The sequence below is a fragment of the Mesocricetus auratus genome, unplaced genomic scaffold, assembly GCF_017639785.1.
Source record: "Mesocricetus auratus isolate SY011 unplaced genomic scaffold, BCM_Maur_2.0 Super-Scaffold_100003, whole genome shotgun sequence".
In the NCBI taxonomy this organism is placed as follows: domain Eukaryota; kingdom Metazoa; phylum Chordata; class Mammalia; order Rodentia; family Cricetidae; genus Mesocricetus; species Mesocricetus auratus.
In genome coordinates this window covers 118,356,882-118,381,674 of record NW_024429188.1, presented here as the reverse complement: position 1 = coordinate 118,381,674, position 24,793 = coordinate 118,356,882, and the positions used below count along the sequence as shown (strand labels likewise).

The 24,793-nt window shown below is 49.4% G+C and overlaps 2 protein-coding genes across 6 annotated transcripts; one reads left to right on the top strand and one right to left on the bottom strand.

The window, feature by feature from the left end:
• Window positions 1-4,252: 4,252 nt before the first annotated feature.
• Arhgap4 (Rho GTPase activating protein 4) lies at window positions 4,253-21,123 on the top strand. The gene is made up of 21 exons (XM_013125905.3): window positions 4,253-4,433; window positions 8,424-8,631; window positions 8,709-8,871; window positions 9,088-9,150; window positions 9,428-9,640; window positions 11,044-11,172; window positions 11,282-11,503; window positions 14,230-14,331; window positions 14,502-14,693; window positions 14,795-14,879; window positions 15,095-15,122; window positions 15,287-15,389; window positions 17,557-17,617; window positions 17,703-17,780; window positions 17,869-18,003; window positions 18,099-18,204; window positions 18,295-18,528; window positions 18,604-18,677; window positions 18,765-18,948; window positions 19,661-19,760; window positions 20,694-21,123. Exons 1-21 carry the CDS (start codon window positions 4,367-4,369, stop codon window positions 20,913-20,915), a joined length of 2,769 nt encoding a protein of 922 aa, XP_012981359.1. The 5' UTR covers window positions 4,253-4,366; the 3' UTR covers window positions 20,916-21,123.
• A 306-nt stretch (window positions 21,124-21,429) lies between these two features.
• On the bottom strand, window positions 21,430-24,465 carry Avpr2 (arginine vasopressin receptor 2). 5 transcript variants are annotated; one of them, XM_021223512.2, is made up of 4 exons: window positions 24,253-24,465; window positions 23,390-23,569; window positions 22,271-23,052; window positions 21,430-21,986 (listed from the first exon to the last, which is right to left on the bottom strand). In XM_021223512.2, the coding sequence occupies exons 2-4, from the start codon at window positions 23,412-23,414 to the stop codon at window positions 21,801-21,803; spliced, it is 993 nt and encodes a 330-aa protein (XP_021079171.1). In that variant the 5' UTR covers window positions 23,415-23,569; window positions 24,253-24,465; the 3' UTR covers window positions 21,430-21,800. The 5 variants fall into 5 exon arrangements, with proteins under 5 accessions (XP_021079171.1, XP_021079169.1, XP_021079168.1 ...); XM_021223510.2 differs by having other exon boundaries at window positions 22,256-23,052; window positions 24,253-24,462; XM_021223509.2 differs by having other exon boundaries at window positions 22,168-23,052; window positions 24,253-24,449.
• Between the last annotated feature and the right edge of the window lie 328 nt (window positions 24,466-24,793).

The window sequence follows — 24,793 nt, the reverse complement described above, 5'->3', positions numbered from 1 at the left end:
GTGCGCCTGCATATGGCTGTTCACCTTCCCCTAGTCTAGTTCGAGTGAAACTGCGTTCTGATTGGCTACAGTTACGTACTTCCTTTTGTACGAATCGAGTCAGCGCTTCATTCCACCTAGTGTGCTGGCTTCGCTCCCGGTTCACAAACCGATGACGTTCTTAGTTCCCAGACTCTGATTGGTTCTATAGCGCCAGAATAAAGGCCTCGCAATAGAACGGGCGGACGTGCGCACCGGCTCGGTTGCGGCCCCAGAGTTGATAGGCGGGAGCTCGCGAATCTTCCTAAGGCGCTTACGGAAGCCCACCCTCTGCCCTAGTTACTTGGGTGTGATTGGCAGCCAGTTGAAGCAGTGCTGTCTGCTCCGCCCCTAGTCGGCTAGGTTTCCTGGGCGGAGGTGGGAGCTGTGGAGGGGAAAACCGCAGGCCTCGCTAGGCCTTGGGGGCCCAGCACTTCCCCTGCTTCAGCAGCATCCGTCTCTTGGAAGCGCTGGCTTACGTGCCTTGTGAGCTGAGGCTGAAAGGCATAGGATAAGGTGGCTGGGGTTGACTCCAGGGACGCTTCTCCAGGATATACCCTCACTGCCTAATGATTTTTCTCTCGGGAGCCCCACATCTCTCATCTCCCTCTGTCCATCGTAGGCTGTTAGTCTGATCACATCAGCTCTGTGGTCATTCCTCAGGACCAAGTGTACATTTTTCCACCTATTTAAAAAGGTCTTGTGAAGCTGGAGAGACGGCTCAGCAGTTAAGAACACTGACTGTTCTTCCAGAGGTCCCACGTTCGATTCCCAGCACCCACATGGTCGCTCACAACTGTCTGTAACTCAAGTTCCAGGGGGTCCGACACCTTCACTCAGACATGTATACAAAAAACAAGGCTGGAGAGATGGCTTAGCGGTTAAGAGCACTGGCTGCTCTTCTAGAGAACCTGGGGTTCCATTCCCAGCACCCACATGGCAGCTCACAAGTTGGCATGGACCGTTTGGTGACTGTTGATTGCTGCTTGAGAAAAAACATCAATGCACTTAAGGTTAAAACTTTTTTAAAAAGTCTTTGAGCACTACAGAGGCAGGCAGCTTGGAGTGTTTTTTGTTTGTTTGTTCTTGGGTTTCTTTGTATTTTTTTTTGAGACAGTGTTTTTCTGTGTGTAGCCCTGGCTGTCCTGGAACCCACTTTGTAGACCAGGCTGGCCTCAAACTCACAGAGATTCTCCTGTCTCTGCCTCCTGAGTGCTGGGATTAAAGGTGTGTGCCACCAAGCCCAACAATGATCTAGCCCTTTTAAAAGTCTAGCTCTCTTTGTAAATATTTATTTTTTATTTTTGTATCTGTGTGTGTGTGGTGTTCAGGTTTCCTCAGAGTACAGAAGTGGGTGTTAGACCCCCTAGAAGTGAAATGTTATGTAGTTGTGAGCTGCCTTTGGATTGTAAGAATTCTGTCCTCCAGAAGAGCTCATTTATTTATTTATTATGAATACAGCATTCTGCCTCCATGTATGTCTGCACACCAGAAGAGGGCACTAGATCTCATTACAGATGGTTGTGAACCACCATGTGGTTGCTGGGAATTGAACTCAGAACCTCTGGAAGAGCAGCCAGTGCTCTTAACCTCTGAGCCATCTCTCCAGCCCCAGAAGAGCTCTTACCACTGTGGAACCATCTCCATTGCCTGTCTTGTTGGATTTTGTTTGTTTGTTTGTTTTGACAGTCTCCATTTGTAGTCCCAATCTCTGCCTTTAGATGAGCATCACCTCACCCAGCTTATCTGATTTGAGACAGGGTATCCCTCTGTAGCTTAGGCTGGCCTGGAAGTCACCCTGAAACCCTGGCTTGCCTCTGAGGCACCACTCAAACACTCTCACCCTGTTCTGCAGGCTTTTGTTTTCTTAAAACAGGAGCTAGCCAGATGAGGTGGTGATGCACACCTTCAGTCTCAGCACTGGGAGGCAGGAGTAAGGAGATCTCTATAAATTCAAAGCCAGCCTGATCTACATAGCAAGTTCCAGTCTGACCAAAGCTACTGAATGAAACCCTGTCTCAAAAAAGCCAAAAAGAAGGGGGCTAAGGAGAAGGTTCAGTGGTTAAGAGCAATTGTTTCTCTTGCAGAAGATCTGAGTTCAATTCCCAGCACCCGCATGGAAGTTCACACTCATCTGTAATTCTAGTATCTAGGATCTGAGACTTCTGTTCTCAGTGGGCATCAAACACACACACACACACACACACACACACACACACACACACACACAAATTGCACATACATACATGCATAGAAGCAGAACACATAAAATTAAATGAATATAAATCTAATAAGGTTTTTTTAAAGCCGAAAAGGAGCATGCCAGGCGTGCTGGCACACGTCTTTAATCCCAGCATTCAGGAGGCAGAGGCAGGCTAATTCCTATGAGTTCAAGGCCAGCCTCAGCTACAGAGTGAGACCCTGTCTCAAAAACAAAAAGACTAGACAAACAAAACAAAAAAAGGAACAGGAGCTGAAGATACAGAAAGCAGTTTAACTCATGGCTTAGATGCCAAACAAATGTCCTAAGAACCAAAGCAATCACTCAAATTTTCTGTTATGCTTTTCACTTCATTCCATGCCAAGGGACTGAATGGGGCACCATTCAGATTCCTGGAGTCATGATGCAAAACATTTGAATGCCAGGTCAGCAACCATTTCTTGTTGCCTGACTCCTGAATCCTGGCCTGGCCTAGCTCTACTGGGTGGATGACAGACTCCTGAGGATTGGTCAAGGCTCATATAGAATGGAAGGCAGGCAGGGTGGGTTGCTTTAACTAATAAAGACATAGGTATCTGGTTCCCCTTAGTATGAGGCACTGTTGGAGTGTCTGCTGACAAAGAAAATTCACATGGATCACTGCCCATTCATGTGCTGTGAGAAGAGATACAGGCTTTCTTGATATGATGGAGGATTCCAACATTGTTACTTCTGATACCAGCTTCTGGAAGTCCAGGACCCGGGCCTGTCAACATCTAGCTAGCTTCTAGATCTTTTCTTCAAGGATCTGCGAGAACCTGGCAACATCTTAGAGAAGGGCTTTGGTACTGGGAGAAAGTACAGACCAAGAACTAAACGACTAAGTATTTTTTTTCTGACCAAGAGAATTGCACACAATTGAAGGGCCAGAATAGTCTCCTTCTCCTGCCAGATCTCCAGGTCAGTGTCACATGTGCTCACATGCACTTTGACATCCATGCATGCACATACAGATCTGGATTCCTTTTGTATTTTAGTACCTTTAAGCATGTCTCCTAAGTTCCTTGCCTGTCTCTCACCATCTGTATACCCCAGGGCTTTCTCTCCATCGGACTGAAGACAGGTGGCTTATCACCTGCCTTCTGCCTTCCCAATTTAGTAGAGAAGCTTTGTGTGATTGTGCATACGTGTAACCCTGCATTTGGGGCAGAGGCAGAAAGATTGCGTCAAGTTTGAGGCCTGACTGGATTGTGTAAGGAGTACCAGGCCAGCCAGGGCTACAGAGTGAGGCCCTATGAATGAGACCCTATCTCAAAACAAAACATCACAAATCGATGAGTAAGTATTGCTCTCTGCTTAGAGTTGGTGGAAGTGGAGCAAATCCCTATTATCCCAGGCTGTCTCAGAGCTCCCACCAGTATAGGTCCTACAGGTGCAAGATGTAAGGGAAAAGAGACAAAAAGAATCTCTTCCGGCAGCAGGAAGTGGTAACTACCTATGGGGAAATGAGGCTAGTTCTTTCCTTTCAGGCTTGAGTAGAAGGGGAACTGTAGCTGAACCCTGCTCCCTCCCCCTCAGGGGGCCTAGAGGGAACACAGGCCTGCAGTCCTCCGGGGAACTTCCCATCAGCTGTCTGGACTCCCTTAGGGCTCACTCAGGGCTGTGACTCCAGGAAGCAAGGTGGCATCTGATGTTCAGAGCAGGCCGCCCAGGGGAAGTCTTGGGCTTGGAGCAGCTATAGCACCATTGTCCACAAGTGTTGAGGGTCAGTGGCCATAGGGGTGTGATTGGGGACCACAGATAGCTTTCTGCAGATAGTGAGGAACAGAAGCAGGTGGTCCCAGGTATGTTGGGATTCTCTTCCAATGGCTGCTTCCTGTTGAGTCTTAGGGTAGAGGAGACAGCCTGCCTCAAGAGGTCTGCTCCTGGGAAGGGGCGCCTTGTCCTTATGAGTCCCACCCAGGCAGCAGGCAGTTCTGAGTCCAGGTCGCCCCGCCCTACCAGGGACCGTGCTGGGGGCGGGGCGGGGCGGGGCGGAGCTGGCGGATGGTGCTGTCCTTGGCGCCCCCGGTCCCTCTACTTGGCGGTCTCGCTTCACCGCTGCCGCGTGGGAGCATCTGAACTCGAAGGCGCGATCAGCCGTCGGCCATGGCCGCGCACGGGAAGCTGCGGCGGGAGCGGGGGCTGCAAGCCGAGTATGAGGCACAAGTCAAAGGTGAGAGGGTGCTTCAGGCCTGGTTTACTGCAGAGACTCTGAGTGTCCGCTGCTGATCCTCAGATATCCCCCGCCCCAACGGGGTGGAGCAGGGAGCACAAGGGCTCTGCTTCTGGGAGCCTCTTTGGCCCCTCAACTGCCTGACCATGCCCTCCCTCCCGCCTCTCTAACTTGGGTCGCCTGCTGCTTACTCAGGCAGGAATGACTCTGGTAGCCTGAGGGAAGGGCAGACTGAGGTTGGCTTTCTAGATGGAGTGTAATGACTTTGCTGGTGGCCCAACACCTCACTCTTAACACCACTAGAATCCATGAAGCCTTAGCACCTTCGCCTCCCTTTGTCACTGAAGTAACTTGCAGGTTAGGGTTGTGGCTTTGGGTCAGGCTAGAAGACTCAAAGTGGGTTAGAGAAATTCAACTGGGCTGACTTTACAGCCTTAGGCTATTAGACCTCTGGGTTCTGGCAAACAAGTCTATGCAAATCACATGCAAATGATCTTTGTAAATTCTTAGCTGACAGCTTCATTAATTCAGGGTGTGGTAGGTAGCTCTTGCACAGGAAAGGAGGCAGCTTCTAATACCCCCCCCAGTTTCTTGTTGCTTCCAGATATCTTGACTCCCATTACCACTCTCAATGGCTCTATATTTTACCTATTGTGGATACAAGTTCAGAGAAGCAGTGTGACATGGCACAACAGCTTTCAAGAAGAGAAATGAAAACCTTTGGAATTTTCTGACCTGTAGATGAAATTCCAGTGTACTTACTTGGTGCAAGCAACTTATACCAAAGTATGTCTTAGTGATGTGTTGCTGCTGTAGTGCCAATCATAGGTGCCATTGAAAGTTTGACTCAGTCCTCATCTTGGTGTCCAGAGCCAACTTGAAGTGACTGCAGAGGGTGAGCCAGCAGGTGGAGACAATGATCCTATCCTACTTCCTCAAAATGCCAAGAAGCAGCTGGGTGGTAGTGGCGCACGCCTTTAATCCCAGCACACTGGGAGACAGAGGCAGGTGGATCTCTGAGTTCGAGGCCAGCTTGATCTACAGAGAAAGTTCCAGGACAGCCAGGGCTACAGAGAAACCCTGTCTAAAACAAAACAAACAAACGAAAATTATCCTGAAGCCCAAGGACCTTGAAAAGTCAATCAGCAAACCCAGGCCAGTTAGTTCCAACCAAGAAACTGGAGTTTGGCACAAGAGTGTCTTTTAGATGACCCTTGCTCATTCAGGGTGTCCGGCCTTTGTGGCTTTTATTTCTTATGGTCCTCCCTCAAAAAAAGTCTTCCAACTGTCCTGGAACAGCACTTTCCTGACACTTTAAATTCTGAAAGGTCAGCACAGTTGCGGTTTAGAGACTAGCTAGTCTACTCCACTGGTCAGCAGAAGTGAGAGTGAATGCCTGGCTCACAGGAAGTGCTGGAGGGGGCCTGGGTCCCAGCTTTGCAATGCAAATATGCAAGCTTTCTTACACCTTTTTGTCAGCCATTCTTTTGTATGCTTGTTTAGGTGGGTGGGTAGGATGGGAGCTTGGTTTGCAGTCCAGGCTAGTCTTGAACTCATTTTTCTCAAGCTGGTCTGTACCTTGCAGCATCCTCTCCTCAACCTTCCAGGGCTGGGATAACAAGCCTGTGCTATCACCGCAGCTGCCAGATCTATATATAAATATACATTTGCTCTGAACTCTAGAAATAATCTCATAGAAGAGAAGCAATTCTTTGTTGTTCACAGGTCTGAGAGAAAAACTGCACACAGCTGATTTCATGTATGGTAGTAACCTCTGCAAAGGACGGCTAAGGTGCCAAGCACATACTGGGGACAGACAAAGGCCAGAGCTAGTTTGGTAGGAGATCAGGGTTGTTTGAGCTGAGATCTGAAAGCTGTGCCACGGCACAACCTGGAGACTGACTTGGGGCAGGAGTTTCCCACCCTCTGTGGACCTTGGAGTGGCTTGCAATCTATAGCTCTGTGACACCAGCTGGTATACATGTTCTAAACCAGAGGTGCTGTTGCTACTGGTGGAGAACCCTCACAATACTGTGGTCTGCTGCTGCACTTGGCATTGTGCAGCCATAATAGGTTCCTCCTTGGGTAACATTCTTTTTTTTAATTATTTATTTATTAGTCATACAGGTTTTTTTTTATCTGTGTACATGCTTGTACCCCAGGAGAAGGCGTCAGACCTCATTATAGATGGTTGTGAGCCACCATGTGGTTGTTGGGAATTGAACTCAGGGCCTCTGGAAGAACATGCAGTGCTCTTAACCTCTGAGCCATCTCTCCAGCCCGGGTAACATTCTTTTTGGAGGACAGAGCAGCCTTCAAGGAAGGACATGCTTGGAATGAACTTACATTGCCATTCTTGAAAACCTATTATTCTCATTTATCGGGAACTTCCCTGATTGACATCAGCATTAGCACTCATCCTTACCGGTGATTGGAACACATCACTTCAGCCTTAGGAGGCTGGTGACAGTGACACTTGGTATTGCGACCTTTCCTTTGGCTTCAGTGTTGGGAGTTTCCACATATACACACACCAGCTTCCTTCTGCCTAACTTGTCCCCTTAGTGGAAATTTAGCAATTCTAGTGACCACATTAAAGGTACGCCCCAAAGCCCACCCAAGACAGTCCAGTGGGTGGTGTGGAAGGCTGATGAGTAGGTCATGCAGGCAGCTGGATCTGGAGCACCTGGATTCAGGAAAATAAGTAAGTCCCACCATAGAGAGCAGTGAGAGCAGGCAGGTGTCACCTCATACTGAGAAAGGAAATCAAAAGGGGAGATGAGGAGGTCTGAGCAGGAGATACCTAAGGAGGCCTTTCCTCTCATAGCCCTAGGAAAGTCACTGTCAAGACCGAAGTCCACCCATTCTGATCTCCTCACAGTGGATTTCTTTTGAATAGCTACCCTGGGGCTTGCCTTTCAGACTGGCTCCCTGGTCCCAGTACCCCCTATATTTTCCTTAGATAAGTAAAATGGCTGCCCTTTGGGCTCACAGTAGCCAGAGGGGTCCTGAAAATGAAATGAGTCCATAGGACTCTACTCCTTGACTTATCTCTTCTTGGGCATCCAACTGGAATCTGAGACCACAAGATTTTAGTCACCTGCTCCTCTCCTTTCCCATCCTACCACAGCTCTTTTCTCATACTATCTGTCCCCGCACTATGGTCCCAGCTCCAAAAGAGTAGGCACTGTCTAGAATATGCCTGAAATGAAATAGATGTGAAGTCACCATTCTACTAAATGAAGAAATCAATTAGTGTTCTGCTCTGAGGATATGGTTGATGACCTGTCTGTGGAAATCCCGCTTACAAGAAGCCAAGACAGTGTGTCTTTGTGCTGATATATTGGTGTGAGGGTTGCAGTGCTAATCTGGGCCCTCAGTCTGGGGGGTGAAGCATAGTATTGCTAGCAGCTTGCAGGACAGGCAGCTTTTGCTTGAGATATGGGTGAGGGAAGAAGTATTGCTAAATTGAGCCAGAGATAAGATGTCAAAAGGCCTGTGGTAGTGTGGGGCCCTCAATTATGACTCCATTGTAGGATAGAGAGAAAAACCCCGGGGTGGGTAACTGAGAGTAGAGAACAACATACAGAAAACTTAAGTCAGACCCCCCCCTTCACTTATCAATCTTGACAGGAACACTTGGCAATGGCCCTTACTAAGGGACCAGTTTGACTTGGTTTGAAGTCCCTGAAGGCTTGGCCGAGTACCACAGAGTCCTGTCCCTGAGCAAGTTCTTGTGTCTATTCAGAAGCCACACCACAGAATTTTCTCCCTCAGGGCCCTTCCCAAGTGTACATGGGCTGCTGAGCATGGGTACCTTGCTTCAGGGCACACTTCTTTTTTCTGCACTTAGTTCCAGTTTTTAGCTCAGTCGGGTAACAAGGAGCCTTTGGCTGTCTGTCTGTTTATCTTTGCCTCTCCTACCCCTTACTGGCCTGGTTGGTTCTCGCCATGCATGTCTGCCAGGACTGAACCTAGGTCCCCTTGCAGAGATGCGCTGGCAATTGAGTGAGCAGCTCCACTGCCTGGAGCTTCAGGGAGAGCTGCGGCGAGACTTGTTGCAAGAGCTAGCTGAGTTCATGCGGCGCCGGGCAGAGGTGGAGCTGGAGTACTCTCGGGGCTTGGACAAGTTGGCTGAACGTTTTGCCAGCCGCAGTGGTCGCCTGGGAGGCAGCAGCCGGGAGCAGCAAAGCTTCCGGTAAGTACCACACTGGCAGCAGTGCCTTGCAGGGCCTGAGACCTAGGCTCCCTGGTCTGAGTATTCCTCTGCTGCAGGAAAGAGCCAACTCTCTTGTCATCCTTGCACTGCTGGGCTGTGTTGCTGGAGCATACACGACAGCAGAGCCGCGAAAGTGCTGCCCTCAGCGAGGTGCTGGCTGGACCCCTGGCTCAGCGCCTGAGTTATATTGCTGAGGATGTGGGACGCATAGTCAAAAAGGTAGGGGGGAGTCACACAAGTTGTGGAGGGCCTCAGGATTTAACAAAGCCATGGGGATCTATCTGGAGGCACTGTGGTTGAGAAGCATGGGATGCCAGGTAGAAGTTCCAGCCCAAGGTCAACTTGTACGAATCTCAGGTGGGATGGGTTGTCATAGGATGATGGGAGGCACTAAGTAGGACAATGCTATATTCACACATACCCCTTCATCTCTAGAGTAAGGACCTGGTGCAGCAGCTGCAGGATGAGCTACTGGAGGTGGTCTCAGAACTCCAGACAGTAAGCAGGACTAACTGTGTGCTAATCAGGGGGAAGCAGGAACAGCCCAAGCCATTTTATCTCCAAGTCAGGGTCAAGAGAATGGGTGCTCAGTGATGACCTGAGTCTGGGGGACAGTAGGCATGGGCCTCTCTATGCTCTGGGGACAGAGTGGTTAAGATGACAACATACTTAGGTAAAATGGCTCAATCCTCAGATCTGAATCCCAGGGGTGCTGAGAGGTACTGTTCCTGGTCATGACCTTCAGCGGGGCTGCCTTTCCTGGGCTTCCCTGCAGACCAAGAAGACATATCATGTGTACCACTTGGAGAGCATGAATGCTGAGACCAAACTCCGGGAAGCTGAGCGACAGGAGGAGAAGCGGTCAGGCCGGAGTGCCTTGCCCACCACCACTGCTGCCTCTGCCAGCACCACAACTACTGTTATCACCAATGAGACAGGGCCTCTCCGAAAGAGCTCTCTCAAGAAAGGAGGAAGGCTAGTGGAGAAGGTGGGCCTGGAGAACTATGGGACCCCTCTTTGTACAGCTCTGATGACTCTAGGCTGTCCATGGTACAAAAGAATGTGGGGGGAAGAACCATAGGCCTCCAGCAAGATTTTTTATTTCTGGTCAGACCTGATGGCTCTGGGATGTGGAAAGACAATGCCATAGAGATTTCAACAGACCTGAAAGATGGGTAAAGACAATCATACTGTCATGACAGACTTTATCACATTATGCTCCAAGCATATTGTCCCACAGCCCTGCTGAAGCAGAGAGTAGTACTCTAACCCTAGAGGACATTTTCCTAGCTAGCTCCTACATTTTTAGGAGCATGAGAACTCAGGATGAGTGATGGACTGGGTGCCATTTTGGGAGAAGCATTCAGGGGGACCCCATGAAGAGAAAAGAGAGGCTCCAAGCTAAGTGGGGCTGAGGGCAATGCTTTTGTTTTGTGTCACCCCCATGTGGAGCCTAAGTGTCCTCACATATTTTCCTAGCTCATACCTCCATCATGGGGTCTGAATATGTAATACGAATAAATAAAAGACCCAGAGACTTATAATGGGGTTCAAACTTCAAGCTGAATATCAGAAAAGCAAAGTAGCCAGCCACTAGCTCTCACCTCTAGCTCAGGCTGAAATGGTGGTCCTGTCTCCATGAACTCTCATCAAGTCTCAGACTGTAACCTCTCCTCAGTGTGGCTGGAGAATGAATGCCTCTCTGAATGCCTCTATCTTACATACCTCCCTAATGTTGGGATTAAAGGTGTAAGCTATAATTCTCTTTTAGACTGATTCACTTTTGTGCAGATCTGGGTGGCCTTGGACTCACAGAGATCTGTCTACCTCTTAATCCTAATGAGTCCTAGGATTAAAGCTGTGTACCACCACCTCCTAGTTTCTGGCTTCTGGGATTAAAGGTGTGTGCCACCACTGCCTGATTTCTATAGCTTGTGGCTGACTTTGCTTTTCTGAATCCTCAGGCAAGCTTTAATAAATCACAAATAATATATCACTACATGAATATGAATGCCTTTTACTTATCCATCTGTTTCTATGTGACCTACTTCCACTTCTCTGGAGATTGACATGAGGCATGTTGGGGACTCAAACCAAGGCAAGGGTAGGGGTTGGGGGGATCAGCCCTTGCCAAGAGATCAAAAGTATCCAGTGAAGAGCTAGGGAGTCAAGCAATCTGGGCATTGAATGGGAGACCTTGTGCACAGTAGGGCTGAGCACTGAGGGTGCACCAAGAGTTGGTGTGTGACGGTGTAAAAAGGTTCATGTTATATTAAACATGAGGGACCTGTGGCACATTGGGCATGCTTGTCAGCGGAGGGAATGGAAAAAAGTGGAGATAAGAGTGGTCTCCAAATGTGTGACCCTGGTGTGCCTTGGTGTCTTGAGCAGCGTCAGGCCAAGTTTTTGGAGCATAAACTGAAGTGTACCAAGGCCCGAAACGAGTACCTACTCAGCCTGGCCAGTGTCAATGCTGCCGTCAGCAACTACTACTTGCAAGATATCTTGGACCTCATGGATGTAAGTCTTGTGTGCACAGGCAAGTGGGGTCATGGTATTGGAACTTAAATGCTTTGAACCATTGGCTGTTGCTCCAGGCCCACAACAGTGTCTACTTGCTTCTTCCCAGTGCTGTGACACAGGTTTCCACCTGACTCTGGGGCAGGCCCTCCGGAGCTACACAGCTGCCGAGAACCGCACCCAAGTCTCCCAGATGCAAGGATTGGGCAGCCTGGAAGAGGCTTTGGAGGCCCTGGATCCTCTAGGGGACAAGGCCAAAGTGCTTAAAGTTCATGCCATGGCCTTCTGTCCCCCACAACGTTTCGACTACCAGCCCCATGAAGGTGATGAGGTGAGAGTCAGTTTATTTCACCTCCTACTCTTGCTACCCTTAAGGCTGAAGCATGATTTCAAAGGGTTTCACATTTTCTGTACTTCATGTTAATGTGTCAGTCACATAATTTATACTTTCCTAAAACAAAACAAATTCCAGGATGCTGAAGGTTCTTATTTCTCAGCCCCACATTCCATGGCTTCTGGCCTATTAGAACAGTTTGCTGTGGCACTTCACTCGGGGCTGCCCTCAAACACAGTACAAGCACAGCAGTCCAAATGTTCACCGTGGCTGTCCATACACTATATGTTGAAAACTGTAGCCATGTATGGTAGTGCATGCCAGTCATCCTAGCACTGGGGAAACTAAGGCAAAAGGATTATCCTAAGTTTAAAGCTAGCCTGTGCTGTATAATGAAGCCTACAGCTTAGACTTCAGTATAAAAACCTAGCTACCGCCGGGCGTTGATGGCGCATGCCTTTAATCCCAGCACTCGGGAGGCAGAGGCAGGCGGATCTCTGTGAGTTCGAGGCCAGCCTGATCTACCGAGCTAGTTCCAGGACAGCCTCCAAAACAATACAGAGAAACCCTGTCTTGAAAAAACAAAAACAAAAAACAAAACAAAAAAAAATCTAGCTACCAACAGAAGAGATGAACTGATAACAAATTTCATAATAAACACTTGGGAAGAAATATAGCATGCAGCATCATTTCTTTTCTTTCTTCCTTTTTTTTTTCAAGATAGCCCTGACTGTCCTGGATCTTGCTTTGTAGACCAGGCTGCCTTCCACCTGCCTCTGCCTCCCTAGCACTGGGATTAAAGGCGTGTACCACCACCACCCAGCATACGGCATCATTTCTATTTAGATGTCTGTCCTCATTTTATGAATTTTTAGAGTAGTCTTTCTCCTCTGATGTAAAATTCCATGATGCTCTGCTTTGGGGTTCCATTGTCCCTTCTAGTAGTAGGCAATAAGTATGTCTGTCTGCTTGAGGTTTTGGCTTCCCTGGATATTGTCTTCCTCCTCCTCGCTTTCTCTATCTCTTCTTCTCTCCCCTCCTCCTGCTGTCTACAGATTGATCGATTCTCCAATTTCCTATTTTCTCTTCTTTCCCATTTCTATTAAAAATATTTCTTTTGGAATCTCCTCTAACTTTTTGCTGAATTAAAAACAAATTTACTGCCAGTCAGTGATGATGCATGCCTTTAATCCCAGCACTGGGAGGCAGAGGCAGGTGGATCATGCACACAGACACTCATTTGTTTATTTATTTATCTAGGGTTTTCAGGACAGCATATCTCTGTGTAACAGCTCTGCCTGCCCTTGAACTCCTTCTGTAGGCCAAACTGATCTCACACTCTGTTATATATCTGTCGGTGGTGGTGCATGCCTGTAATCCTAGCACTCGGGAGGCAGAGGCATGTGAGTTTCTGTGAGTTTGAGGCCAGCCTGGTCTACAGAGCAAGTTCTAAGACAGCCAAAGCTATTACACAGAGAAACCTGTGTATGTATGCGTATGAATATATATGCCGTGTGTGTGTGTGTGTGTGTGTGTGTGTGTGTGTGCGCGCGCGCGTGCCTGTAGTTGCCAGAAAAGAGTATTAGATAACCTGAAGCTAGAGTTACAGGTGGTTGTAAGCTACCTAACATGGATAACATGGATGCTAGAAACAGAACTCGGGTCCTTGGGTAAACAGTAAGTGTTCTTAATTGCTGAGTCATTTCTCCAGCCCAATACATCTCATTTTTTAATTGATAAAAGATAAAATTTATTATTTCTTTTTTAAAAAAGATTTATTTATTATGTATACAGTGTTCTTTTTTTGTTTGTTTGTTTTGTTTTTGTTTTTCGAGACAGGGTTTCTCTGGCTTTGAAGGCTGTCCTGGAACTCACTCTGTAGACCAGGCTGGCCTCGAACTCACAGAGATCCGCCTACCTCTGCCTCCCAAGTGCTGGGATTAAAGGCGTGCGCCACCAACACCCGGCTGTATACAGTGTTCTGTCTGCATGTAACCCTGCATGTCAGAGGAGGGCACCAGATCTCATTACAGATGGTTGTGAGCCACCATGTGGTTGTTGGGAATTGAACTCAGGACCTCTGGAAGAGCAGCCACTGATCTTAGCCTCTGAGCCATCTCTCCAGCCCCCAAAATTTATTATTTCTAACATCTTCAAGTTCAGTGACTTGGTAGTGTGACTATCACCCTGTCTATTTCTAGACTGCTTATTTTCTTACATAGAATCTGTCCCCATTAAATATTTAGGTCCCCATTGCTCTCCTTCCAGCTTCTGGAACCCACTATTCTTCTGTCTCTGTGAACTTGGCTACAGCACTGACACATAAAGGTCTCTCCCAGTAGTGAGATTATACAGCATTTGTCTTATAGGGACTGACTGATTACATTCCTCAAGGTTCATCTGTCTTGTAGCATATGTCCTTTTTTCATAAGACTTAGACTTTATGTGTTCCTTTGTATTGGTATTTGAAACTTACTGAAGATACAAGTTATATCCTTGGCTGAGACTGTAGCTCAGTTGGTAGAGTGCTTACCTAGCATGCATGAAGTCCTTTGTTCTATCCCCAGCACCCCATAAACCTGACATGGTGGTGAATGCCTATCATCCTAGCACTCAGAAGTTGGAGGCAAGCAACAGATATGTGCCCTGTTTCATATCCTGACTACCTCATTTGAGTTCTGTGCCCTGACCTAGTCCTCAGTCCCTGGTACTACCCTTTGCAGGTGACTGAGATCCAGGTTGAAATGGAACTTCGGGATGAGATTTTGCCCAGAGCCCAAAACATCCAGAGTCGCCTGGACCAAAAGACCATCGAGACAGAAGAGGCATGAATGACTGAGCCTGGGGTGGGGATAGGCCTTAGGGCTTTCTCTCACCTTCAGCTCTCCAGACAGTTCCTTCCTAGCTGGCAGTAGCTTCCCTTTCTCTTTCTGCAGATTTAGACTTCTTTCCCCCACCCTGTCCTCTACTCACTGTCCTGTCACTGTCCCCTCAGGTGAATAAGACACTGAAGGCAACACTTCAGGCTCTGCTAGAGGTGGTGACATCAGAGGATGGGGACATGTTGGACTCTTTGCAGGCCAGCCCCTCCACTGAGTCTCTCAAGTCCACAAGCTCAGACCCAGGCACCAGACAGACAGGCCGCAGACGGAGTCAGCAGCAGGAGACAGAGACCTTCTATATTCTGGTGGGGCTGGATAGGCGGGACAAGGAAGGCCACAAAGGGCAGCAGAGAGAAAGGGGGCTGAATTTAGGTTCAAACTAGGGACGTTTCATTGGGTTTTCCAGAAGCTGCAGGAGTATCTGAGTGGCCGGAGCATTCTTGCCAAGCTGCAGGCCAAGCATGAAAAACTGCAGGAGGCCATACAACGAGGTGGGTACTGCTCCAGGCACACCCTCTCTCAAGGGCCCCTCCCTACCAGATAGGTTGTTTGGCATATAGGAACTAACCAAGCATAGGTACTGACTTCTCTCCTACCCCTTGGTCCTTTGACTATCCTGAGCTTTCAGTCCAAGCCTCCTCTCTCTGGGGTTAATTGAAGATCCCCAGACTGAGAGACAGACCAATCAATTTTTACTCCTTTCCAGGTAACAAGGAAGAGCGAAAAACATCTTGGTGAGTCCTTGATGAGGTACTGGCCTATTTAGAAGTCTCCATCTCCCCTATCCTTACTGCCTAGCTCTAACTCTACTGCCAGCAACCTATGGCCTTGCTGGGTTAGGGATGGGAAGACTTTTCAATGGCTCGTTCACCTAAAAGGCAGTTCCCATTCTTCTCAGGACCCAGTACACAGAGAGAAAATTTCACAAGAGCCACCACTCCTGTCCTAGCTCCCAGTGTAACCAGAGACTCTTTGGAGGTGACCTGGAGAAGTTTATCCAGGTATTTGCTTTGCCCCACACTCTTAACTCATTGGATGCCATCTCTGTCCCTTCTGGTCTTTCTCTAGCCTTGGTGGCCCAAGAAACTGCCTAATCCCAGTGCTCTCTAGTTCCAACCTTCCTGAGTAGAACTCAAGTGCCTCTTCCTATGCAGGTCATTTGCCAGTGCTGCTGAGATTATCCTGGGCTTCCTAGTGGCTTGTACCAATTTAAAGGAGCTATTTCTTTTTTAATTGTTTGGTTTTTGGTTTTTGAGACAGTCTTACTCTATATATCAGGCTGGCCTCAAACTGCCTCCCAAGTGCCGGGATTAATGGTGTGGTGCCACCACCATCCAGCTTTAAAGGGAACTCTTAAGGAAGTCAGAAAACTTGAGCTTCCAAGAGCTGGAGAGATAGATGATTCAGTGATTAGGAGCACTGGCTGTTCTTCCAAAGGACCTGGGTTCAATTCCCAGTACTCACATGGCAGCTTACAACTGTCCATAACTCTAGTTCCAGGGTATCTGACACCTTTACACAGACATGAATGCAGGCCAAACACCAAAACACATAAAATTTTTTTTCAAGACAGGGTTTCTCTGTATTGTTTTGGAGCCTGTCCTGGAACTCACTCTGTAGACCATGCTGGCCTTGAACTCACAGAGATCCACCTGCCTCTGCCTCCCGAGTGCTGGGATTAAAGGCATGTGCCAACACCCGGATAAAAAAATTTTTAGGACTTATTTATTTATTTATTATGAATACAACATCCTGCCTCCATGTCTATCTGCAAGCCAGAAGAGGGCACCAGATCTCATTACAGATGGTTGTGAGCCACCATGTGGTTGCTGGGAATTGAACTCAGGACTTCTGGAAGAGCAGTCAGTGCTCTTAACCTCTGAGCCATCTCTCCAGCCCCTGGCTAAAATTTTTAAAAATTAAATATGTACTTACAAAGGAAAGAAAACCTGGGTCTGCAACATTTTTAGAGATGAGGTGTTGAGAGTCCTCCCCTATGATTGGGACAGCACAAGATGCTCACAAACCATACTTCTGGCCCATATGACCTTGGCAATTCTTTGTAAAACTATTTTTAAAAGTAATGTGTTTATTTCATGTGCATTTGTGTTTTTCCTGCATGTATGTATGTGAAAGTGTCTGATCCCCTGAAATTGGAACTACAGACAGTTATAAGTTGCCCTTTGGGTGTTGGGAATTGAACCTGGGTCGTCTGGAAGAGTAGCCAGTGCTCCCAACTACTGAGCCATCTCTCCAGCCCCTGACTTTGACAATTTTAAATAGCATAATAATATTATTATTATTATTAATAATAAAAGGGATTCAGCAGAGTTCTGAAAGAGCCATGTGTGGTGGTGCAGCCTGTAATCCTAGCACTTAATGGGTGGAAGCAGGAGGATCAGGAGAACAAGACAAGTAGCCTCAGCTACAATAGCAAGTTTTAGGCCAACTCAGGATTAATGTGGTGCTGTCTCAAAAGGAAGGGAGGAAAAGCAACAGTGTCATTTACAATTGTGCCATTATGTACCTAGAACATTCATAAGAATCAGACCATTTGCCGGGTGGTGGTGGCATATGCCTTTAATCCCAGCACTTGGGAGGCAGAGGCAGGCGGATCTCTGTGAGTTCAAGGCCAGCCTGGTCTACAGAGTGAGTTCCAGGACAGGTTCCAAAGCAATACAGAGAAACTGTCTCAAAAAACAAACAAAATGGGGCTGGAGAGATGGCTCAGAAGTTAAGAGCACTGCCTACACTTCCAGAGGCCCTGAGTTCAATTCCCAGCAACCACATGGTGGCTCACAACCATCTGTAATGAGGTCTGGTGCCCTCTTCTGGCATGCAGACAGACATGGAGGCAGGATGTTGTATTCAAAATAAATAATTCTTAAAAAAACAAACAAACAAACAAAAAAGAATCAGACCATTTAAATGAGCAGATATAAGGTTTGCAGTATTCTTTGACTGAAGGTCAACATCTGGATTTTGATTGCCTTATTACACTTGCAACAATTTGCAAATAAAAGGTAAAGTGCCACTTTAAAGGCACCAGCAAATCAGTTCCTTCACAGAGATTCCAATAAATTCAAGTATAATGCTATTAGGAGAAAAGTGATAGAATGACCAGGGGACTTGCTGTGTCCTAGTGAAATAAATGTGTTCTGTCCCCAGAGCTCAGGGCAACCTTTGCCCCTTGTGGTGGAAAGCTGTATTCGTTTCATTAACCTCAATGGTAAGTGTACCCTATCTTCTGCCACCTTGGCACTGGGTATTTGTGGGAGAGGGGATTCTGCCTGTTGGCTCCTTATTCTTCACAGGCCTGCAGCATGAAGGCATCTTCCGGGTATCAGGTGCCCAGGCCCGAATCTCAGAGATCCGAGATGCCTTTGAAAGAGGTGAGGACCGATGGATAAGTATGGCAGCGGCTTCAGTAGGCACAGGTAACCTCCTCATTATACCATTTTACCATGTTACTCTCCACAGGGGAGGACCCTCTGGTGCAAGGTTGTACTGCTCATGACCTAGACTCTGTGGCTGGGGTACTGAAGCTGTACTTCCGGAGCCTGGAGCCCCCACTCTTCCCCTTGGACATATTTAATGAGCTTCTGACTTCAGCAGGTGAGGTCTGAGATCAGCTTGGTAGAAGGGCCACCCACTAATGGTAGTGGCTACATCTTTACTCAGTCTGCTATCTTGGGCTTCCTTGGCCACAGAACTGGAGGCTGTGAGTGAGCGGGTGGAGCCTGTAAGCCATCTGTTGTCCAGACTGCCCAGACCTGTGCTAGTGGTTCTGCGATATCTCTTCACCTTCCTCAACCAGTGAGTATTTCTGGGGAACCAGTTGACTCTTGGGAGTGGAGGGGTCACTAGTGCTGTAGCTCCCTACGTGTGACATGTGTGTTTCCCCAGCCTGGCCCAGTACAGCGATGAGAACATGATGGACTCCTACAACCTGGCTGTATGTTTTGGGCCCACACTGTTGCCTGTGCCTGCTGGGCAGGACCCTGTAGCCTTACAGGGTCGGGTGAACCAGCTGGTACAGACTCTTATCCTACAACCAGCTCGAGTTTTCCCACCGCTGGCCATACTGCCAGGTCCCATCTATGAGAAGTGCATGGCACCACCTTCTGCTAGCTGCCTGGGGTATGCTTTGGGGACTTCTTGGGGGAGAGGGAATCTAGTGGGAGGAAGCCTTCCTTACTCTGCTTGAAACATCAGGGATAGCCAGTTGGAGAACCTTGTTGGGGAGTCAGAGCTGGAGTTGGAAGCTGGGACCACAGCTCAGGAGGATGGTGAGAAGGGATTCAGCAGGGAGGCTCCACCCCATCCTTTATCTGTGTACCCACTCTACCCTCAGTCTGACCTTCTCTTCCTGACAGATCCGGAGGGAGTTGTGGAGGCTGTGGCCTGCTTTGCCTACACTGGCCGCACAGCCCAGGAGCTGACATTCCAGCGAGGGGATATGCTACGACTCTATGCTCGGGCATCAAGTGACTGGTGGCGAGGGGAGCATGCTGGTGTACAGGGCCTTATTCCCCATAAGTACATCACACTGCCTGAGGGGTGAGTCAGCTGTAGCCCTGGGGAGGGTCTCGTTGTGTCTGCCTTGGGTCTCCTGACCTGTGAGTAGAGTTTCCAGGTCTTCTTCTTTCTGGAAGTGGCTACTGTCATTCTGAACATGCTCAAACAGGACTTGTTCTAACCAAAGTTGCTGCCCTCTCCAACCCTGAAACGGAGTCTGTAGGCCTGGATTAGGCTGAAGAACAACTATTCCCAACTCCTTTGATTGGAGTAAGGGGATATTGGCCTCCAAGCTCCAGCTAGGAAAGAGTCCGAAGCAAGCCAGTCTTTTTTCCCTTACTAGGGGTGAGAAGCAGACAACTGGTCTGCAGGTCACAGTGGAGTCTGTGAGCCATCCAGGGGCTTCCTGGCCTTGGAGATTACCAATCAGTGAACCAGGAGAAGACAGGCCTTTGGAAAGACCCTTCAGTCCATGTGTGCTGTTCGAAGCAGCAGGCACCATGGGTCAGAGGCTACCTGCACTGTTAAGCTTTGGGCTCAGGCTTTGGCAACATGGAATTGGGGGAGTTGTTGCATATAGAACACTGTGTGGACAGAACACAGTCAGCTTTATTTGTGACTTGGAGAGATTCTAGAGGAACCTGGGGACCATGGAGGCTCATCTCTTTCCTTGGACATACCTAAGATGGGCAGTGCCAGGTTAGGGCAAGGATTTCCCAGTGCCATCACTAATCTCCCTATCTGTGCCTTGTAGGCTGGAACTAGGCACCCCACCTGAGGTTGTGGGCCCTTCTGGGCACAGACGATATTGTTTGGTACCCACCTCCCCTGAGCGACATGTGGAGATGGATAAGGTAAGAGCCAGGAGTGGCTATGGGGCCAGCAGGGGGCGACTTTTCTACATGGTCTCTGCCTTCCCCAAGGTGAGACTCATTGTTATTGTCCTTGGTCCCAGTCCAGGGGTACCTGGAACCAGCAAGTCAAATCACAATGTAGGGAGGGGCATGAGGACAAGGGGGAAGAGACAGGGTGGGAGGGACAGGGGTAGGGACACAAGGGCAGAGATGAGAGGGCAGAAGATCATCAGCCCAGCTGTGGTATGGGACTCACAACACTGTTGAGCTAGAGAGAAGCCAGATTGTTTAGACTGATGTGGGCTAGGGCCTCCAGGATAGACTTCAAGGTGCTTAGCCAGCCAAGGAGAGTGAAAGGACAGATAATAGGGAAGTAGAAGGGGCAGCTGACTGAGGAAGCAAAATAGTCTCAGAACAAGGCTCTGATGAGTGGCACAATTTGGGGAGTCCCATTTTACAGTGGGTTCTTGGAGCCCCTATGAACTAAGCAGGGAATCCTTGAAGACAATTGCTAAGTCTTAGGAAGACTGTCCCCACTTCTAGACCTAGGGGTCCTAGGGAAGGTTGGTAAACACACAGGAACTAAAGCCTGGCAGCTTAGAGACCCAGGGGAAGACACTGACCTGGGACTCCCCAGCATGTTGACAGCCCCAGGGACCATGGATGGAAGCTGTGATATCAGCTAGAGAAAAAGTAAGGGTGAAAAGAAGGCGAGCCCCTCTTCAGAGTCAGACCAAGAAGTTACTATCCCGCAAGCAACATTGAAAGTGACTAGAGGAAGGAAGTTGGAATGGAGTGGGGGAGGTGGCCTGAAGGTTCAGGCAGTCTCTTCTATGGCCCCTGGAGAGAGAACCTGGCCATGGCATGGTAACCAAGGCCTCAGTTTGGGGAATGGAGGAAACTCACTGAGCCCTCCATTTTTCCTTCTGCTAGGCCGTGGCGCAGAACATGGACTCTGTGTTTAAGGAGCTCTTGGGAAAGGCTGCTGTCCGCCAGGGACATGGGCTAGCATCTACAGCTTCCCCAAGTCTAGGAACCCGAAACCTGAAGCCCCTGGCCTGCAGCAACTTCGGCAAAAACAAAGTCTTCTCCTCGGGACCTGAGGCTCCAGTTTCCCCCTCAGCCTCCCACCCCCAGGGTCCAGACTCAACTTGAAAGCCACTCTGAGGCAGCTTACCTCCAGCAGTCACAAGTCCACCATTCCTCCTAGGCCTATTGCCTCTCCACATCCCTGCTCTAGGACTCTTTGGGAACTAGCAATAGTAGGAGGCTAGAGACAAGCCTCTGTGTACCTTTGCTGGGAAGCCTTGGCTGTGACTGGAGGATGGAAGTTGCAGCAATTCATAAAGATCCATGCACTGGCTGTTGTTGTAATAACCTTCACTCTGCTTTCGGGGGCTAAACAGGTCAGGTGCAGGGCAGCTCCCAGAGCCTGTACTGCTAGAAGCCATATGCCAAGACAGATGAATAGCTTTAACAGCATCTCTTGGGAAAGAGAGGCCTCTGACATAGAACTGTCATCATTTGGGGACCTGCTCTCAAAAGTGCAATCTTGGTTGCTCATATCACAGGTCCCTGACCGTGTGTATATCTATAGGTGTGGGGGTCTTTGTCTTTATTCCAGCCTCTGTATCCACCATTTACCTGGTCCAAGGAAACCTTTTCCATGTGGAAAATGAACTGCAACTTTTATTAGGGAGATAGGCAGAAGGAAGGAATGACAGGAAGTTCTACTAGCCCCATTCTGGTCCTTCCTCCAGCTCCCTGGGACTCTTCTTCACCTTCAGGGTACACGCCAGACCATGAGGCCTCTGCTCCAGTTGCTTCCCATGTCTGGCACAAAGGAGTCAACCTAGGGGTTTCTTTACAGTCTTAGAACATTCCTTCTTGCATACCTGGGGACAATGAGATCTAGGGAGCATCAAGGATGGCCAAGGTACCCCTCTCTTGGTGTTTCTAGGGCCAACCTCAGTCAGCTGGGCTACAGGGAGCCTTTGGATTGAAAGAGTCCAGTGGCTGCTCAGGAAGGAGTATCCTTGGTCAGAGAGGAGCTGGCCGTGGCACAGGACTCATCTTGAGGCCCCAGGCTGGGTGTGATGTGCCTCTGAGCACAGCAAAGCAGGCTGCGCAGCTCTGAAGAGACGCTGCTACTGAAGGAAGCATAGATCCAGGGGTTGGTACAGCTGTTAAGACTAGCCAGCAGCATGAGCAGCACAAAGGGAGGCCCTATAAAGGAGAGAAGAGGTCACGTTGGAGCTCAGAGTGTGCCTTGTTCATGCTAGTAAGCCATAGGGACACCACACATGAACCCACTAGTAGGGCATACAGATAGCAAGTGGAATACTTGCATCTGTATGGCCGAGCCCTTACCTCCCCGACCCCCAACCTTAGCCACACCCACACCCACTTTCCAGAGGAGCCTCTGGGTCCCACGCTGCCCACAGCTGCACAAGGAAGAAGGGTGCCCAGCACAGTACGTAGACAATCACAATCACCAGTGTCATCCTCACAGTCTTGGCCATGGCTGCTGACACATGGGCTCCTTCAGTGGGACTGCTTGTCCGGTGCCCTCTGCGGCGTCTCCCTGCCCGCTCAGATGGCCCTGGCACTAGACTGGCATGAATCTCTCGGAAGATAAGAACCTGGCAGGCAGCAATACCCAGGGCAGGTGCTACAAATACCATCAAGGCAATCCAGGTGACGTAGGCACGAAGGCCCCAGGGCTCTGCAAATCGGGCCCAGCAATCAAATACTCCACTGCCATTTCCCACATCTCGTTGAGCAAAAATGAAGAGCTGAGGCAGGCTGAGAAGGAGTGAGAAGGCCCAGGCCATCAGCACTGGCCGGTTCCAGCGAGCCCCACCTCCATGGCGGTATGCCAGCATAGGACGGCAGATGGCACGGTGGCGGTCTAGCGTCATGGCCAGGATCATATAGGAGGAGGCATACATGCCTACCATCTGCAGGTACTTGACAGCTCGACACAGGGCATCAGGGCCATGGAAGCGGTCAGTGGCATCCCAAGCCAGCTGGGGTAGCACTTGAAACAGAGCCACAGCCAGGTCAGCTAGGCACAAATGACTGATGAAGACGTGCATGGGTGCCCAGCGTCCACGGCGGCTCCGTCGTATTAGGGCTCCCAGCACCAAGCCGTTGCTCAAGGCCACAGCCACAAAGACGGTAGAAAGCAAGGCCAGTTCAGCCCGGACTAGCAGTGGATCTCGGTCATCCAGTAGCTCCTCCTGGCTGCTGTTGCTGGAAGAGCTAGGAGGTGAAAGAGGCCCAGGCACAGCTAGGCAAGGGTGAGGGATAAGGGACAAGTTAGTGGAGTGCTGTGTAGGCTCCCTAGAATGAGGAAGTTCAAATGCCAGGGATAGTGGCTTGTGCAGCTGAACCCCTTGTTGGTCTTACTGCCCATTTCCTGGACCCCAGCAGAAGGAACTTCTAAGGAAGTGTGTGGTTTCGAAGGCAGTCAGTGCCTTCCCTTCAGCCCCTACTAACAGCTTACCCGCTCACAAGAAAGGGAAGGAAGTTTTAGAAAAAGGGCCTTCTCAGCTTCATCAAACCAACCTAGCCCACCTGGCTCATCCAAGCAAGAGGGAGCAGGAACCCAGTGGCTGGAACCTTACCGGATATGGTGGACACAAGAAGCATGGTGGGGGTGGCTGCAGATGACCTGTACACCTGTTATGGGGGCCAACTCAGCCTCCACTCCAGGGGCCAGCCCCACTGTCCAGGGTCACCGCACAGGATAGAGGTGCCTTTCCGAAGGTACGTTCACAGGATGGAGGCCCAGCCTGTATTTAGGCCTGGGCAGGGAATATAAAGAACAGTCAGAGAGAATAACTCACAAAGCCCAGGTTCCATTCAGGCAGCTCACAAGAGCCAGACTGGTGATTAGACATCAGAGGTAAACACTAAGATTCTGCCTGCCCAGACAGCAACTTGGATAGACCACCATTGGAGGGCTAAGTAAGGACTGGACAAAAAAGACCAACTGTGCTTCTCAGAGCCCTTTTGCAGCCCCTTACCTGCTTCAGCTCCTGGGCTTCTGGGCAGCAGCGTGAAGGTGGCCCAGTGCTCAGATCTGCTTTCCATTGTCGGCCCCGCCCCAACCCAGCCTCAGGGAATGACCTGCACAGGAGACTTCCCCCTCCTCTCCCTCATGCACCTCCCCTAACCTCCCTCCTCCCCTAGTCTCCTTCCTCCATCAACCAGGAAGTTAGTTCCTGGCCTCCAATTTCCCTTTCTGCCCCAGGCTTCCTAGGTAAGTCTCTAGGGCCACCCCTCTTAAACCCAGTTCTCATCTTGGTTCAGCAGCAACCTCCATCCTATCTATCCCTACTCCACAGGTCCACCTTACTAACACATATGGCATGGAAGTGCTATGAGAAACCATTTAGTGCAGCACCTTATCTCCCAAGTGGGAAACTGAGGCTGGAGATGGCTTGACCTGACCAAGAATCACTACTTTTTCATGCCAAATCTTTACCTTCTTTACCCAAGCCAGGCTCCTTTCGTCTTCATTTCTGGGTGACAAAGGGCTAAAAGCCTGGGGATGAGAGAACCTCTCAAGACCATTCAAGCCCCTCCTCCTCAATTAGGGCTGGCTGCCCGGAGAAGAGGGACGGGAAGGGAAGGGGTGGGGCTGGGGCTAAGCCAGGGCCAAATGTGCCTGATTTGATTCAGCTTCCTCCCCAGGGACCTGTAGGAATCAGGAGCATCCCCACCCTCTTCCTCATGCCCCACCTGCAACCACTTGTCCCCAGAGTAGGAAGACCTTTCAAAGTGATCTCCAGTATACTTACCTGTTTTTCTCACTCTTCATACACATACCCTCAAATACATGCTTCACAGAACATGAAGACTCATGCATTAGTGCACAAACAGGAGGCTGAGGGATCCAAGTTCTCATGTGAAAGAACCCGAGGAAAGAGCCCTCTCCCACATACCCGACTCCTGCCACCTGTAACTCACCAGCTCCCAGGCTTTCTATGGCTCTCTGTTCAAGTTAGCTTGATCTACTCTCAGAC

Bases quoted from the DNA above. Each gene is read 5' to 3' on its own strand.
- Arhgap4 (XM_013125905.3), top strand. From the start codon at position 4,367: ATGGCCGCGCACGGGAAGCTGCGGCGGGAGCGGGGGCTGCAAGCCGAG. The intron at 14,332-14,501 runs GCATGAATGACT...CTGTCCCCTCAG, and splicing joins AGACCATCGAGACAGAAGAG to GTGAATAAGACACTGAAGGC. The intron at 17,618-17,702 runs GTAAGTGTACCC...TATTCTTCACAG, and splicing joins TCGTTTCATTAACCTCAATG to GCCTGCAGCATGAAGGCATC.
- Avpr2 (XM_021223509.2), bottom strand. From the start codon at position 23,414: ATGCTTCTTGTGTCCACCATATCCG. The intron at 23,053-23,389 runs GTAAGGTTCCAG...ACCCTTGCCTAG, and splicing joins TCTTGTGTCCACCATATCCG to CTGTGCCTGGGCCTCTTTCA. The intron at 21,987-22,167 runs GTGGGTGTGGGT...TCTCCTTTATAG, and splicing joins CCCAGAGGCTCCTCTGGAAA to GGCCTCCCTTTGTGCTGCTC.